The sequence below is a fragment of the Trachypithecus francoisi genome, unplaced genomic scaffold (genome assembly GCF_009764315.1).
Source record: "Trachypithecus francoisi isolate TF-2019V2 unplaced genomic scaffold, Tfra_2.0 Lachesis_group0, whole genome shotgun sequence".
Classification (NCBI taxonomy): Eukaryota; Metazoa; Chordata; class Mammalia; order Primates; family Cercopithecidae; genus Trachypithecus; species Trachypithecus francoisi.
The window spans coordinates 180,977,005-180,993,172 of NW_022681453.1; the positions used below are offsets into that span (position 1 = coordinate 180,977,005).

The 16,168-nt window shown below is 45.7% G+C and overlaps 1 protein-coding gene and 1 pseudogene across 3 annotated transcripts in view; one reads left to right on the forward strand and one right to left on the reverse strand.

Moving 5' to 3' along the window:
• The first annotated feature begins 4,222 nt into the window (after window positions 1-4,222).
• The window catches only part of CMTM8 (CKLF like MARVEL transmembrane domain containing 8), a 132,712-nt gene continuing 120,766 nt past the window's right edge, over window positions 4,223-16,168 (forward strand). For 2 of the 3 annotated variants that reach the window (XM_033212891.1, XM_033212893.1), the window contains exon 1: window positions 4,225-4,662. In XM_033212891.1, coding sequence (XP_033068782.1) covers window positions 4,516-4,662 — 147 coding nt within the window. In that variant the 5' untranslated portion in view covers window positions 4,225-4,515. Of the gene's footprint in view, window positions 4,663-16,168 lie in introns of all 3 variants that reach the window. The other variant, XM_033212892.1, reaches the window with a different exon arrangement.
• Window positions 9,187-9,361, reverse strand: LOC117084300 (annotated as a pseudogene).

Genomic DNA, 16,168 nt, shown 5'->3' on the forward strand with positions numbered 1-16,168 from the left:
TCTCAGAGAGCAGGTGGAAGTTATAAGCTGTCCATTGTTTTCTTTCAATTATTAATGAGTCCTGGGCTTCCACTGAATGCCCTTGACCCCACAGACCTTTGAGAGTGCTGTGTCTCATAACTTTGGCTCATTGGGTAATATGGCCTTGTGGCATCCATATTTTAGACTCTGCATAAATCCTTTACCCTACACTCCATGCTAACAGATCTTAGATTTTTCTGTATCTATTTGCACAGGACCTGCTCATCCTGGCACATGTGGTGTCACTTGGGCTGTACCTGTTTCCATTTTCTTCACCATTTTTACAAATCAAATACTTCCCAGAAGTCTCAGCTTGAAGCTCTCTTCTGCATTAAGGCATTATAGGGGTACAGGGCTTAGCTTTTCTTTTGACATTTTTCTGTACTTAAGAATGAAGTTTGGAGCCAGCATGGTGGCTCACACCTGTAATCCCAGCACTTTGGGAGGCTGAGGTGGGAAGATCACTTGAGTTCAGGAATTTGAGACCAGCCTGGGCAACAAAGTGAGACCTTATCTCTACAAAAAAATAAAAAACGAATTAGCTGGATGTAGTTGTGCCTGCCTGTAGTCCCAGCTACTCAGGTGGCTGAGTGGGGAGGATTGCTTAAACCTAGGAGGCCAAGGCTGCAGTGAGCTGTGATTATGTCACTGTACTCCAGTCTGGGTGACAGAACAAGACCCTGTCTCAAAAAAAAAAAAAAAAAAGTTTGGGCCTCAGCATTCGTTCAATACCTCCTATGGCAGGGGGCAGACAAGGAAGGGTAATTCATATCTCTTTTTTTTTTTTTTTTTTTTTGAGGCAGAGTCTCGTTCTGTCGCCCAGACTGGAGTGCAGTGGCCGGATCTCAGCTCACTGCAAGCTCCGCCTCCCGGGTTTACGCCATTCTCCTGCCTCAGCCTCCCGAGTAGCTGGGACTACAGGCGCCCGCCACCTCACCCGGCTAGTTTTTGTATTTTTAGTAGAGACGGGGTTTCACCGTGTTAGCCAGGATGGTCTCGATCTCCTGACCTCGTGATCCGCCCGTCTCGGCCTCCCAAAGTGCTGGGATTACAGGCTTGAGCCACCGCGCCCGGCCGGGTAATTCATATCTCTTGAGAAGTAGTAAAAAGAAGTGCATAAAATCAATGAATTATAAAACAAAAAAGAAAAGAACAAAGCTCATGGAAATCCAAAGAAATCACAGAAAAGGCATTTAAAATGGGCCATGAAGACTGCAGATTCTGAGCTCTGTGTGAAGGTAGGAGGCTTTTAGGCAAAGAGGAAAGCTGGCTATGGGCATAAAGGGATCACACTTACAGAGATATATGCAAAGTGTATCTGGGGTTGAAACAGTATGCATTCTAGAGTGGTTGAGAAAAGGGATCATAAGAGATAGGCTGAACTATCTTATATAGGCCCTTATGCTGTGCAGAGTGGTACCTTAGCCTGGGGTTTCAGGACAATAATTCTTGCAGGAAGATGGAAGGTGGACTGGATAAAGATGTTATTGGAAGAATGGGCACCAATCAGTAGAGTTTCAGGTGGAAGATAATCACCCAAATGTAGGCAGTAGTTAGAAAGGGGCAGCTAGTTTTCAAGCAACCACTGTATATTTTTTTCTCTGCAATTCTGAAATCTCAAAAGCTGAAAACCAAAAATTTTTTCCTCAGCTTGCATAAAACATATTTGGTAGAAAAACATAACCTAAACTGATGCAAAGCTATTTATTATCTTTGTCTTTATCTCACCTAGATTAAAAGACAGCCACAATTCTTTACTGCTCCTCCCATCCACAGGCGGTGTCTGTTTCCCCTCTGCATGAAGCTGGCTGGCCTTGTCATTCATTGGCTTAGACCCATAGAATGTGGTGGAAATGAGTCTATGTAGCCGTCACGGCTGGGCCTTAAGAGATCTGCTTCTGCATTTGCCCATCTTAGAAAGTCTCTTCCAGTAGCCAGCTGCCAGGTAGAAGCCCAACCACCATGAGCTTATCCATACTGTTAGAAAGCCCAAAGTTGCACGGAGAGGCAAGTTGAAAGAGCACTGAAATGCTCAAATGGGAATGAAGACTTTTTGGATTTTCTAGCCCTGCCAAGTTACCAACTGAAAGCAGCTGAGTAAATGACTCCAATCACACCATGCAAAGCAGAAGAACCTGCCAGCCAAACCCTTCCCAAATTCCTGACACAACAGATTTCTGAGCAAATAAAATGGTGATTTTAAGCCACTAATGTTTTGTGAACATTTGTTACATTGCAATAGATAATCCAAGCATATACTTATGTAATTCATGATTTTCTTTGCAGAAAATTAGTAGTCACCCCAGACCCTACCGAAGGTACTATGTAATATACGATACATGCACATTTTACCTTTCTAAATTGAAAAACAAAATCTGAATTTAGAAATTCATCTGACCGCAAGAATTTTAAGAGAGGATTGTCCTTTGTATTATGGAAATAGAGTCGTCTAGACTCCCTGTCTTTTGCGTTCACTAAATGTCATGCATGATGGTTGAGTCTCCTCCAGCCATTTCATGTATGTATCTATTTCCCCATACTCATTAACAGTTTCTCTAAACCAGCAGCTAACTTCAGCATGCATCAGTGTCTTTTGGAAGGCTTGTTCAAACACAGCTTCCTGGCTCCACACTCAGAGTTTCTGATTCAGTGGGTCTGGGGGTGGGGCTTGAGAACTTGCATTTTTGATAAGTTCCCAGGGAACTTACCTGCTGTTGGTCCAAGGACCACTTTGAGAACTACTGCTCCAGGGAAGAGTGCTATATTTTAAATTTTAAGAATTTACCCACCAGCCCAAAGTGCTTACCAAATACACATGGATGGAATTTCTCCGCATCTTCCATCTTTGCCATGCTTTTAAAGCCTCAACTTTTACTCCCAGAGGTCTTCCTGGCTAGGTCCTAGACTTAAAAGACATTAATTCCTTGTCTTATTAGATTGTCGTTTTTGCTTTCTTCTCAGCACATTCGATAAGACACTGAAGAAAATGTCCCTTGTGATCTCTTTTTTAACCTGTCTTGGAACAAATCAGCAGAAATGCCTTCACTGTGAATCAAAGTTACCCTCGATTTATAGCCTTTTCTTCCTTTTCTTATTTCTTTTTCTTTTGGTGGCTTCCAGATAAAATGTTTCTTGCTACCGTTTCACAAAATAGAAGGAGGGACCAATAGGAAGATAATCTTTTTGTTTAGAGGTCCATCTGTCAAAGCCTGCATTTTAGAGACTGCATTACTGAGGCCCGAAAAGTAGAGCCACTCGCTCTGGGTCATACAGCTGATAAACGCAAGCACCCGAGCTCAGTTCTTCCTGACCCTGTTACAAACTGCCTCACTAAATGAGGACCCCCATCCGCTTCCCATGCCAGGAAAGCACAGCTCATTTGTCCTAAAGTTAACTTTACACAAATCACACCTTTCAAGCCTTCTTGAAACTTTTTTTTTTCCCTCAAGGGTGACGGGACGGTCACGCTGATTCATCTTGGCCAGGGACCCCAAACATCTCCCCTCCTCCGGCCCAGGCGCCGTCACCCAGGCTCCACGGGTCCGCGGGACACAGCCGAGGAGAGCGCCTGGAAGCGTCGCGCCCTCAAAGCCAAGCGATTAAGTTGGTTCCTCAAATTGTTCCTGACAGGAGGGGCAGGAAATAACACCGGGGTCTGGCGGCGGCCGCAGCAGGAGGGGGAGAAGCGCGGGCCGTCTCCTGGGCAGTGCTGGCGGCCTCTCATCGATCTCGGGTCTAAGGTCCGGCCGGGTCATCATTCCTGCCGTTTCCCCAGCATTCGCGGCACCACATCACCCCTGCCTCGGTCGTCGCTCAGTCACTCCCTCCGCGCCGAGTCCTGGAGCGGCGGGGTTCCTGGAGGCCTGGGTTTCCCTAAGGGGCCCCAATGCCCGCAGCCCCCGACCCGCCCAGGTGGAAGGAAACAGGTCACTGGCGGCTGCAGGCCTGGGCCAGGCGGGGCCTGACAGAGGCAAAAGCCGGGAGGAGGAGCGGAAGACGGCCGGGAGGACCCCTGCGCCCTCTCCTCCGCGCCGCCCGCCGGGCTGCCAACCCAGCCACCCTGGGTGCGACGCGGCGCCTTCTCGGCCGCTGGGAGTCGGGCAACAGGTGAAGAGGCCGGGCGTCCGCTGCGCCTCCGCGGGGCGGTCCCTCTCCTGCCCGCCTCCCGCCCGCCCCTCTCCACGCCCCCTCCCCTCCTCCGGGCCTCCACCGCCTTCCCGGCTGCCCGGCAGCCTCCCCTCGCTCGCTCTCCTCTTCCTCTAGGGCCCCAGCGCAGCTCGGGAGCCCGCGCACCGAGGCGCTAGGGGCGCCGCGCACTCGAGGGACACGCGCCGCGCCTGGACAGCCCCCGGCGGGCGCCCCCTCGCACCCCCTGACCCGCGCCGGCCGCGCTCCCCTCCCCCGCGCCTGTGTCCCAGGGGCGCAGGGCCGCGCGTCCAGCCGCAGACCCGCCGGGGGTCCCCGGGGACGCGCCAGCCCGGCAGTGGCTCGACGATGGAGGATCCGCAGCGCGCCCGCTCGCACACGGTCACCACCACCGCCAGCTCCTTCGCGGAGAACTTCTCCACCAGCAGCAGCAGCTTCGCCTACGACCGGGAGTTCCTCCGCACCCTGCCCGGCCTCCTCATCGTGGCCGAGATCGTGAGTGCCGACGGGCCGGGGGTGGCGGGGGGCTCAGCTGGACCCCGGCGCGTGCTTCCGCCGTGCTTCTCGGGATGGAGCCTGCTCAGGTCTTCCCGCGGGCTTTAGGGAACGGTTTTGCTCAGCCTCGCCTTCTTCCCAAAGTGCAAAGACTCTCTAAACAAGGTCCAACAAACTCTGGCTGTCCTGGGAAGAAAGGGTTGTGATCCGCAGGATGCCTTGCTGTGGGAGAAATGCAGCTTGTTGGGCCCTCTCGGTGCGGCAGCAGATCCTGGGAGCAGGATAGTTGGGTTAGTGGCTATTGAGTTTGTGTTGAGTGTCAGAGACACCTGGTGCCTTTCTCACCTGATCTCCACGTGGATGGCTTCCTCCCTGAAAATAAAGCTTTCCTAAGATCAGGGGAAGAGGAAAGAGCTTCTTTCTTTTCCTAATTTATCTCCCCGGTAGTAACATTGAGGTGAGTTAGGAAAATTTTACTGAATAAAATCCGAGTGCCGCAACCTATTTTAGGACCAAAGAGGTCTTTTGCAAGGTGCTGTGCACATCCTGGTTTAGGCTCACAACATTCCTGGGAAGGAGGCAGGGCATGGGCGTTCTTCTCTCCATTGGAGGGCATAGAGGCTGGAAACTCACGTGATCTCCCCAGAAGTCCCAGTCAGTCCTTCATGGGCTGAGAAAGGACTGGAGCCCTGTCAGCAGCTAGAGGTGGTCACTGTTTGAGTCTTCTTCGTGTACCAGAGTCTTGTCAAGCCCTTCAGATGTCCTCATACCCTCGTGTAATCCACACGACCACCCTCCCCTGTGAGGGCCTAGAGAGGGGACGTAAATCACACCGGTGGATGGTGAAGCATGGCTTCAAACCCAGGCCTGCCTTTCTGCAGGGCCCTGCTAATAACTGCGAACAGTTGAGACAGCTTCCAGCTGCCTCAGCAGTGCCCTTCTGCCATCTCTCATAGACTTCTGTTAAATATTTGGGAATTCAAAGCGAGCCTATGTAGGAGTTAGAGAATGGGCACGCCATCACGGTGCAGAAGTGACTGAAGACCTGGCCGGTTCCTTTGAGAAACCTGAAGTAAATCCTGTGTACCTCAAGTAGCTTGCTTGCTCCCCCAGTCTCAGATCCCACCCGGACCTGCTCTGTGAAACTCCTGGTAGTCATAGTGCACATAAGGTATGAGAAATGTTGGCTTAGCTCCTCTCCCAGCTGGTTGCCTCAGCGGGTATTGAGGACTTCAGGAGACTCAAAAGCCGAAGGTATTAGAATCGCCTTGCAGGGCCTGGCTTTTAGGACTTCAACAAATATTTGCTGTGCAAATGGAGGAGTTGGCAGGCTCCTCTGCTTCAGCAGCGCAAACAAAAGCTAAAATGAGGGAGATGGGCCTTCTACCTTGGGGTGGATTTGGGCCAGGCATGAAGCCTAACTCCTTTTTTTTTTTTTTTTCCCTGATTTATAATCAATATGCTCTGTGTACTGCACTTTTCAGGAAATACAAAAGTGAAAGAAATGTAAATGGCCCACAATCCCATTACTAGAAATAGTCACTGTTGACATGTTAGCATGTGTCCTTTTAGATTTCATGTAAGTTTTTTGAAAAAGATGGGAAAACATGTAAGCAAAATCACCCTTATTACTACTATAGTTTTTATTTTTGACAGAGATAATTATGCACCTTTTTTGTTTGTTTGTTTGCTTTGTTTTGAGACAGGGTTTTGCTCTTTCAGCCTGGGGTGCAGTTGGCACCATCATGCCACCTTGACCTCTCCGGCTCAAGCGATCTTCGCATCTCAGCCTCCCGAGTAGCTGAGACCACAGGCATGCACCACCACAGTTGGATAATTTTTAATTTTTTTCCTAAGGACAGGGTCTCTCTGTGTTGCCCAGGCTGGTCTGAAATTCCTAGGCTCAAACAATCCTCCCACCTTGGCCTCCTAAGGTGCTGGGATTATAGGCATGAACCACTGTGCTCCACCTTATGCCCATATTTTAAAGATTCGGTCCTACAGGCAGAAATGTATGTTTCTCCGACTGTCTTCATCTCTTAGAGCTCTAAACAACATGTTTATAATGCTGTTTTTTGGTGTTCCCTCACCCACCCAGTGGTAGACATTATCCGTTGCCTTTCTACTCTGAAAGGTGAGGCTTTAGCTGGGATGCCCTCTTCCCCGCCTCCAATTATACATACCCTCTTCCTGTCTCCCAGTATAGGTCCCCACTTATGATGGTTCAACTTAGGATTTTTCAGCTTTACAGATGTTGTAAAAGCACTATGCATTCAGTAGATATCATACTTTGAATTTTGAATTTTGCTCTTTTCCCGTGCTAGTGATACGCGGTAGATATTTTTTCATGATGCTGGTCAGCTCTCAGTCACCCACGCCATCACCAGCGCAAACCACCCATCCTCTCCAGTGTGCTGTGCTGCCGGGTGATTCTGCCAGCCGTAAGCTAACCTAAGTGTTCTGAGCACGTTTAAGGTAGGCTAGGCTCAGCTATGATGTTTGGTAGGCTAGGGGTATTAAATGCATATTTGACTTTGGATACTTTCCACTAGGGTGGGTTTATCAGGATGTAACCTCATTGTTAAGTCCTGTCAAGAAGCTGAGAGACTTCGGATTCTGTCAGAATCATCCTCATGACTGGCCTCTCTGGGAGCCTCTGGCCTGGTGGCCTGCACACAGCTGGCCGAGTGGGCTCTCCTGCACCATCACCCTGAAGATTCTCTTCCTTTCTTTCCTGGGTTGGATCCTCTGCTTCCCATGTCCAGTGTCCTCTGTCTTGCTTTGCTTCCACTGGGGGGACCCAAAGCCTCTTATAGTTTTCCAAGAAAGCATGCATGTGGAAATGGAAATTTGCACCTTTCAGAATATCTGGATTCTATATACAATTCCTAGTTCGACTAGGTAAAGAGTGTTAGATTGAAAATGTTTTTCTTCAGAATTACATTCTTCAAATGTAAATTCTTCAGAATTTAAAATGTATTCTTTTATTGTCCTTTAGCTATTCTGATCTAGTTTTGTTTTGTTTTGTTTGAGATGGTATCTTACTTTGTCACCAGGCTGAAGTGCAGTGGTGTGATCACAGCTCACTGCAACCTACCCCTCCTGGGCTCAAGTGATCCTCCCACCTCAGCCTCCCAAGTAGCTGTGACCACAGGCATGGGCCACCATGTCTGGCTGATTTTTTGTGTATTTTTGGTAGAGACAGGGTTTCGCCATATTGCCCAGGCTGGTCTCGAACTCCTGAACTCAAGTGATCTGCCTGCCTCAGCCTCCCAAAGTGCTGGGATTATAGGCATGGGCCACTGCACCTGGCTGTAAAAATTTTTATTTCAATTATATATCTCCCTCTAACCCTGACTTCTGGAAATGTGTTGAACCTTCTTTTTCCCAGAGATCTAAAATATCACAATAATGTACCTTCATTTGAGTGTGTTTTCTCCCAGTGTACTGGGCACCTGGTGTGTTCTCTCAAGTAAGGGAAATTTGCGTAAGCTTTAGGAGACTCCTCCCCCATTTTACAAAAGTGTTTTTAGTAAACAAAATACAATTTTTTTTTGAGACAGAGTCTGGTTCAGTTGCCCAGGCTGGAGTGCAGTGGGTCTCATAATGTCACTCAGGCTGGAATTGAGTGGCGCAATCCCAGCTCACTGCAACCTCTGCCTCCTGGGTTCAAGCAATTCTGGTGCTTCAGCCTCCCAAGTAGCTGGGATTATAGGCGTGCACCACAACGCCTGCCTCATTTTTTTATTTTTCATAGAGACAGGGTTTTGCCATGTTGGCTGGGCTGGTCTCCAATTCCTGACCTTAAGTGATCCACCCACCTCAGCCTCCCAAAGTGCTGGGATTACAGGTGTGAGCCACCTCACCCAACCAAAATAAAATAATGGCTCTTTTAAAAGTTTATAAAAAATAAACATTTATACATTGTTGGTCGGGCATGGTGGTTCACACCTGTAGTCCCAGTACTTTGGGAGGCTGAGGCCGGCAGATTGCCTAAGCCCAGGAGTTTGAGACCAGCCCAGCCAACATGGTGAAACCCCATCTCTACTGAAAATACAAAAATTAGCCCAGCATGGTGGTAGGCATCTGTAGTCTCAGCTACTCAGGAGGCTGAGGCAGAAGGATCACTTAAGCCTAGGAGGTCGAGGTTGCAGTGAGCTGGGATTGCGCCACTGCATTCCAACCTCGGTGACATTGTGAGACCCTGTCTCAAAAAAAAAAAAAAAATCACATTCTTTTAAGTTAAAGGTATAGGTTGGGAGTGCATCCTTGGACACATTTTCGGATAAATGTCTTCTCTTCTCAGCTGCAGTTCACTCAGACTGACTTTTACATTACAAATTCAGGAAGGCAGTGCAGCTCACTCTGGTTGAATGCATTTGACTTGTGTTCAGTTTCTGGTTCTGCTCCTCACCATCTACAGTGTGAGCCATTCTTTCAATTGGAAAGTATCTCATAGAGTTGTCAGGACCCGAACCACACAGCTGTGCATGAAATGCTTAGCAAAATACCCTGGATTACTCTTCAGTTATCTCCTTGTCTCATTGCCTTCTCTTCAGCTTCCAGTTTTTGCTGCTTTGCTTCCAGCCTTTTCCTTTGGTATATTTTAACTCCAGCAAATGCCAGACAGAGAATTAATGGTTTCTCTGCCAAGATATTATAGCAGCAGGGATGAGTATTCAAGCATCTTCCAGTTCATGGTAGACCAACTTTGAATTCACTCCTGATCAACATAGCCCAGCCTCCAGACAAGTACATGAGGAGAGGGAGCTGTGGAAGGTCAAGTCCAGGGAGCTAGAAGGTTTGATGGTTTCTGGCTGCAGAACCACCTGTCCTTACCTGCACATAAAGCAAGACCTTACCGAAGGAGTTTTTTTGAGACAGAGTCTCACTGTGTCACCCAGGCTGGAGAGTGCAGTGGCGCAATCATAGCTCACTGCAACCTGGAACTCCTGGGCTCAAGCAATCCTCCTGCCACAGTCTCCTGAGGAACTGGGACTACAGACATGCACTGCCAATGCCCAGCTAATTTTTTTAGAGACAGGGTTCTCACTATGTTGCCTAGGCTAGCCTCGAACTCCTGGCCTCAAGCAGTTCTACTTAGGCCTCCAAAAACACTGAGATTGCAGGCATAAGCCGTTGCGGCCAGAAGATTTTTGTTTAATTTAAATTTTCTCTTTCCATTTTCTCAGTTCTTTCTAAAACTCCTTTTATACTTTTTTCTTTGCGTATGTTTTCTCATGATTGTTTTTCTAACTGATCTGTGACCTGCTGTTTGCTTTTACTATTCCGTGAACATTTTTCAGGGTCTTGGATCTTTTGAATTACTACCATTTTCTATCTTAAAGAAGTACCGTACCTGGTTTCCCCAGTTTTCTATTTTAAAACTAATGTGTTTCTAGGGTTTACTAGTATAACAAGTGCTGTAGCAATCTTTTTTCTTTGTCTGTCTTTCCACATTTGTCCAGTGCTTTTCTTGAGGAAAAGTTCCTTGAGGTAGAATTGTTGGGCTAAAGGGTATATAAATTTAAGGATTTTGTGACATAGTCTGAAGTTATCTTCCCCAAAGTTCTACTGGTTGAAACTGTCATCAATAGTATGAGCCTTTTAAACTAAAAATACTTTTTAAAAATTCCAAATGTTAAGGATTACCTTAAATAACATACTGTGTTTTATTGATTATAATGGGTATTTCTTATTCATGTTTTAATATCTGAATCAGGGTACAGCTTATAATTGAGGGTTTCTTGGATCTCATGAAAGATGGACCCATTGATTCTTTATCTGGGGATAGAGGAGAGTGTCTGTTTCAAACCTTTGCAGTCCCATTCCTGAGACTAAGATATACCTACCCGCCCCACCCCAAGAAAAATGCTACTTTCTGCCTCGTGAAAACAAAATACTGAGACAAAGAATGACTAAGAACCTGACTTCCTGCCTGAACCTGGGGAAATGAAATTATGCAGAGGACAAAACAGTGTTTTTTCAAATCCCTTGTCAAAATCGCTTGCTCTGGCTTTGAAGGTGAGTGGTAGTAGCTGTACCTGTTAAACTCAAGGCTGTGCCAATGTAACATCATGTGGAAACCAAACCATGGTAGTTTCCTTCCTTTTAAAGTTTTATAACAAGCTAGAAGCAATCCAGTACTTGACCTGTGAATTGTAGGATGCTGTGATCTCATAACTATTACAAGTACTTGAAGAATGAAAGTGATTTGTAAGAAGCTGAGTAAATTGTGCCCTTCCTGTTATTGATGACTTCAAAATGAATTATAGTATCCATGTAATAATGTTAGGTCACCTTTTATTTATTTACTGTCATGAGCAAACTTAGTTGGGAAGGATAAATAGGGTTTACTGAGAGTTGGAATTTTAATTATTCTATTGCCCTGTTGAGTTCCTTTAAAAAATAGTGAACATGGTTTCCATTTCTTAAAAGCAATACCCGACATTTATAGAAAAAACTTTTATTTATTAATTTTATCATTGTTGTTATTATTTTTAGATAGAGTCTTGCTCTGTCCCCCAGGCTGGAGTGCAGTGGCATGATCTTAGCTCACTGCAACCTTAGCTCACTGCAACCTCTGCCTCTCAGATTCAAGCGATGCTCGTGCCTCAGTCTCCTGAGTAATTGGGATTACAGGTATGCCCGCCACCACGCCCAGACAATTTTTGTATTTTTAGTAGAGACGGCGTTTCACCAAGTTAGCCAGGCTGGCCTCGAACTCCTGGCCTCAAGTGATCCACCCACCTTGGCCTCACAATTGTTCCAGAATTTAAGTTATATATTATCTGTAATTTTTTTTTTTTTTTTTTTTTTTTTGAGACAGAGTCTTGCTCTGTTGCCCAGGCTGGAGTGCAGTGGCCGGATCTCAGCTCACTGCAAGCTCCGCCCCACCGGGTTCACGCCATTCTCCTGCCTCAGCCTCCCTAGTAGCTTGGACTACAGGCGCCCGCCACCTCGCCCGGCTAGTTTTTTTGTGTTTTTTAGTAGAGACGGGGTTTCACCGTGTTAGCCAGGATGGTCTTGATCTCCTGACCTCGTGATCCGCCCGTCTCGGCCTCCCAAAGTGCTGGGATTACAGGCTTGAGCTACCGCGCCCGGCCTGTAATTTTTTTTAAAGCGTAGTCTCTTGTAAACTACTCTGTTTCCTGCTGTGACCATCTGTGCTGGATACCTTCCATTTGTCCTTCACATTCCCTCTCCACCGTGATCCTGTATGGACTTCTTAAGGGCCTCCCTGCCCTCTGATGTCCCACTGGCTGTATCTACTGGTATCATCAACACGAGACTCTCGGGTGAGAGGAGAGCAGGTTCTGGACCTTCATTCCGCAGGGTTCCTCCCTGCTGGGTCTCTGCTGGTTGTCTGTGTCCCTGTACAGAAGACAGGCTACCTAGCAGCTCTCTGCACACTGCTCTTTTCCCTGACTTTGATAACTGTTCGCTCACCCCCGCTTCTGATTGCCAAGTACTGCCCTATAGCTTGTGGTTTTCCTGCACCCTGCGGTATAAACAACATCTTTATTAAACCCTACTCAGATTACCCAATCTGAATGTGCCTGCTTTCCTGCTGAGACCTGATATATTACCTGTTTTCATCAATGATTAATTTCTCATGACATTCATAATGGCCATATAGTATTCCATAAATATCCAGGCTCCTACTGTTCAACGTATGTTTATTTCCTTCTTTTAAACATCTTTTAAGCTAAATCTTTCTGGATGTTCTTTAGTGTTTTCTGAGGATGATTACTTAGAATTGATAAGAGGGTATGTGAATCTTCTTTAAAGATAAGTTTATTGGCCGGGCAAGGTGGTTCACACCTGTAATCCCAGCACTTTGGAAGGCTGAGGCGGGAGGGTCACCTGAAGTCAGGAGTTCAAGACCAGTCTGGCCAACATAGCGAAACCCCATTTCTACTAAAAATACAAAAATCAGCCGGGTGTAGTGGCGGACACCTGTAATCCCAGCTACTCTGGAGGCTGAGGCAGGAGAATCGCTTGAACCTGGGAGGCAGAGGTTGCAGTGAGCTGAGATCGCACCCCTGCACTCCAGCCTGCGTGACAGAGTGAGACTACGTCCCAAAACGAACAAACAAAAAAGATTATTAAGGTATACAGTAAATCCACGTTGTTTAGTGTAGAGTTCTATGAGTTTTGGCATTTGTGTTTTTGAAAAGTAGCTTTATTGAGATATAATTACATATAAAATTGACCTTTTTAAAGTCTGCAACTCGGGGGTTTTTAGGATATTCACAGAGTTGTATAGCTATCACCACTGTCTATTTTAGAATTTTTTTTCCCCTCTGAGATGGAGTCTCACTCTTTCGCCCAGACTGGAGGGCGGTGGCACGGTCTCAGCTCACTGCAACTTCCGCCTCCCAGGTTCAAGCAGTTCATCTGCATCAGTGTCCTGAGTAGCTGGGATTACAGGCCACCATACCTGGGTGGCTATTTTTTTTTTTTTTCCTGAATTTTTAGTAGAGATGGGGTTTCACCATGTTGGCCAGGCTGGTCTCAAACTCCTGACCTCAAGTGATCTACCCACCTCAGCCTCCCAAAGTTCTGGGATTACAGATGCGCACCACCACGCCCAGCTAATTTTTGTATTTTTAGTAGAGATGGGGTTTTGCCATGTTGGCCAGGCTGGTTTCGAACTCCTGGCCTCAAGTGATCCACCCATCTAGGCCTCCCAAAGTGATGGGATTATAGGCGTGCGCCACCATGACCAGCCGAATATTTTCTCTTTAAAAATTTTTTAAAATGTCTTCCTACTGTCACTACTCTTATTCAAAGAACGTTTTCACCCCTCAAAAACAACTTCATCCTTATTAGCAGTCACTCCCCATTCCTCCCTTCCCTCAACCTTTGGTAACAACCAAGTTAACTTTCTATCTTTATGAATTTGCCTATTCTGGACATTTCACATAAGTGGAATCCTATGTGGCCCTTTTGGTCTGACTTCATTCACTCAGCATCATGTTTTTTAGGGTCATCCATGTTGTAGTATGTATCAGTACTTCATTTTTTTTTCAATTGTCAGATATTTCACTGATGTATACATTATTTTGTTTACTTATCAGTTGATGGAGTTGTAATAGGTACTTCGTGTTCATGTTTTAATATCTGAATCAGGGTGCGGCTTATAATCGATGCCAAATTCATATACTGCTAAAACAAACAGAAACCTGGCAGCTGGGATTTCAATCTGGATTCTGTTGAATCTATAGATCAATTTGGTGAGTACTGCCATCATAACAAAATGAAGTCTTATAACCTATGAACTTGGGATGTTCATATTGCCTATTACGAATAATGCTGCTGTGAACTTTCATGTACAAACTCTTTCTTTTTTTCTTCCTTCCTTCCTTCTTTCCTTTCTTTTCTTTCTTTCTTTCCTTTCTTTTCTTTTCTTTCTTTCTCTTTCTCTTTCTCTTTCTCTTCTCTTTCTCTTCTCTTTCTCTTTCTCTTTCTTTCTTTCACGCAGTCTCACTTTGTTGCCCAGGCTGGGGTGCAGTAGCGCAATCTCGGCTCACTGCAACCTCCGCTCACTGCAACCTCCGCCTCCCCAGTTTAGATGATTCTCCTGCCTCAGCCTCCTGAGTAGCTGGGATTACAGACGCCTGCCAGCATGCCTGGCTAATTTTTGTATTTTTTTAGTAGAGACTGGATTTCACACGTTGGCCAGGCTGGTCTGGAACTCCCTGACCTCAGGTGATCCACCTGCCTTAGCCTCCCAAAGTGCTGGGATTACAGGCAAGAGCCACCCTGCAGCTGGCCCAAGTTTTCTTTTTTTTAATTAACAGTTTTTTTTTTTTTTTTTTTTTTTTTAGAGACAGGATCTCACTCTGTTGCCAGCCTAGAGTGCAGTGGCATCATCATAACTCATGGGCTTGAGCAATTCTCCCCCTCAGCCTCCAAGTAGCTAGGACTCCAGGTGTGGGCCACCATGCCTGGCTAATTGTTTAACTTTTTGTAGAGACAGGGTCTTGAACTCCTGGCCTAAAGTGATCCTCCCACCTTGGCCTTGCACAGTGCTGGATTACAGTCATGACCCACTCTGCCCAGCCTATGTACAAGCTTTTATGTGTACATATGTTTTCAGTCCTCTTGAGCATTTAGCAAGGAATGGAGTTACTGGGTAATGTCATATCTTTATGTTTAATATTGAGGTGGCTCACGCCTGTAATCCCAGCACTTTGGGAGGTCAAGGCAGGCAGATCACTTGAGCCCAGGAGTTAGAGACCAGCCTAGGCAACATGGTGAAACCCCATTTCTACAAAAAATACAAAAAATTAGCTGGGTATGGTGGTGTGTGCCTGTAGTCCCAGCCACTCGGGAGGCTAAAGTGGGAGGATCACTTGAGCCAGGAAAGTTGAAGCTGCAGTGAGCTGAGATTTTGCCACTACACTCCAGCCTGGGTGACAAGAGTAAGATCCTGCCTCAGAAAAAAAAAAAAAAAAATTAAAGCACTGCTAGACTGTTTCCAAAGGGACTGTACTGCCTTACAATCCCTGCTGCAACATGAGGGTTCTAATTCTTCACTTCCTCGTCAAGACTTATTTTCTTTGATTCTGGCCATCCTAGTGAATGTGAGATCGTATCTCATTGTGGATTTGGTTTGCATTTTCATAATGACTAACAATATTGAGCAATCTTCATGTGCTTAATGGTCATTTGTACATTTTCTTCAGGAAGCTTTTGTCCATTTTAAAAATGGGTTAATTTGTCATCTATTGTTGAGTTGTACGAGTTCTTTACACATTCTGGGATAAATCCCTTGTCAGATATATGATTTGAAAGTATTTTTCTCCCATTCTGTCTGTTATCTTTTCACTTTTCTTGAAGATGTCCTTAGAAGTGCAAAGGTTCTTAATTTTGAAAAAGTCCAATTTTTATAGTTTTTCTTTTGTCATTTGTGCTTTTGATGTCATATCTGAGAAGGCTTTGACTAATCCAAGGTCACAAAGATATTCTCTATTTTCTTCTAAAAGTTGTAGATCTTATATTTAGGTCTACGATTCATTTTGAGTCCATTTTTGTCTATGATGTGAGGGAAGGGTTTAACCTCAGTCTTTCACATATGGATATCAATTGTCCCAGCACCGTTTATTAAAAGACTGTTTTTCTCCCATTGAATTATCTTGGCACTCTTGTTGAAAATCAAATGATCATAAATATGATGGTTTATTTCTGGATTCTCAGTTATATTTGATTGATGCACATCTCTACTCTTATGCCAGTACCATGCTGTATTGATTACTGTAACTTTGTAGTAAGTTTTGAAATTCAAAATGTGAGTCCTCCAGCTTGGTTCTTTTTCCAAGTTGTTTTGGCTATTCTGGGCCCCTTGCATTTCCAAATGAATTTTAGGATCAGCTTGTCCTACAGTGCCAAAACAAACTACTGAAAACCTGGTGGCTGGGATTTCAGTCTGGATTCTGTTGAATCTATAGATCAATTTGGTGAGTACTGTCATCATAACAAAATCAAGTCTTATAATTTA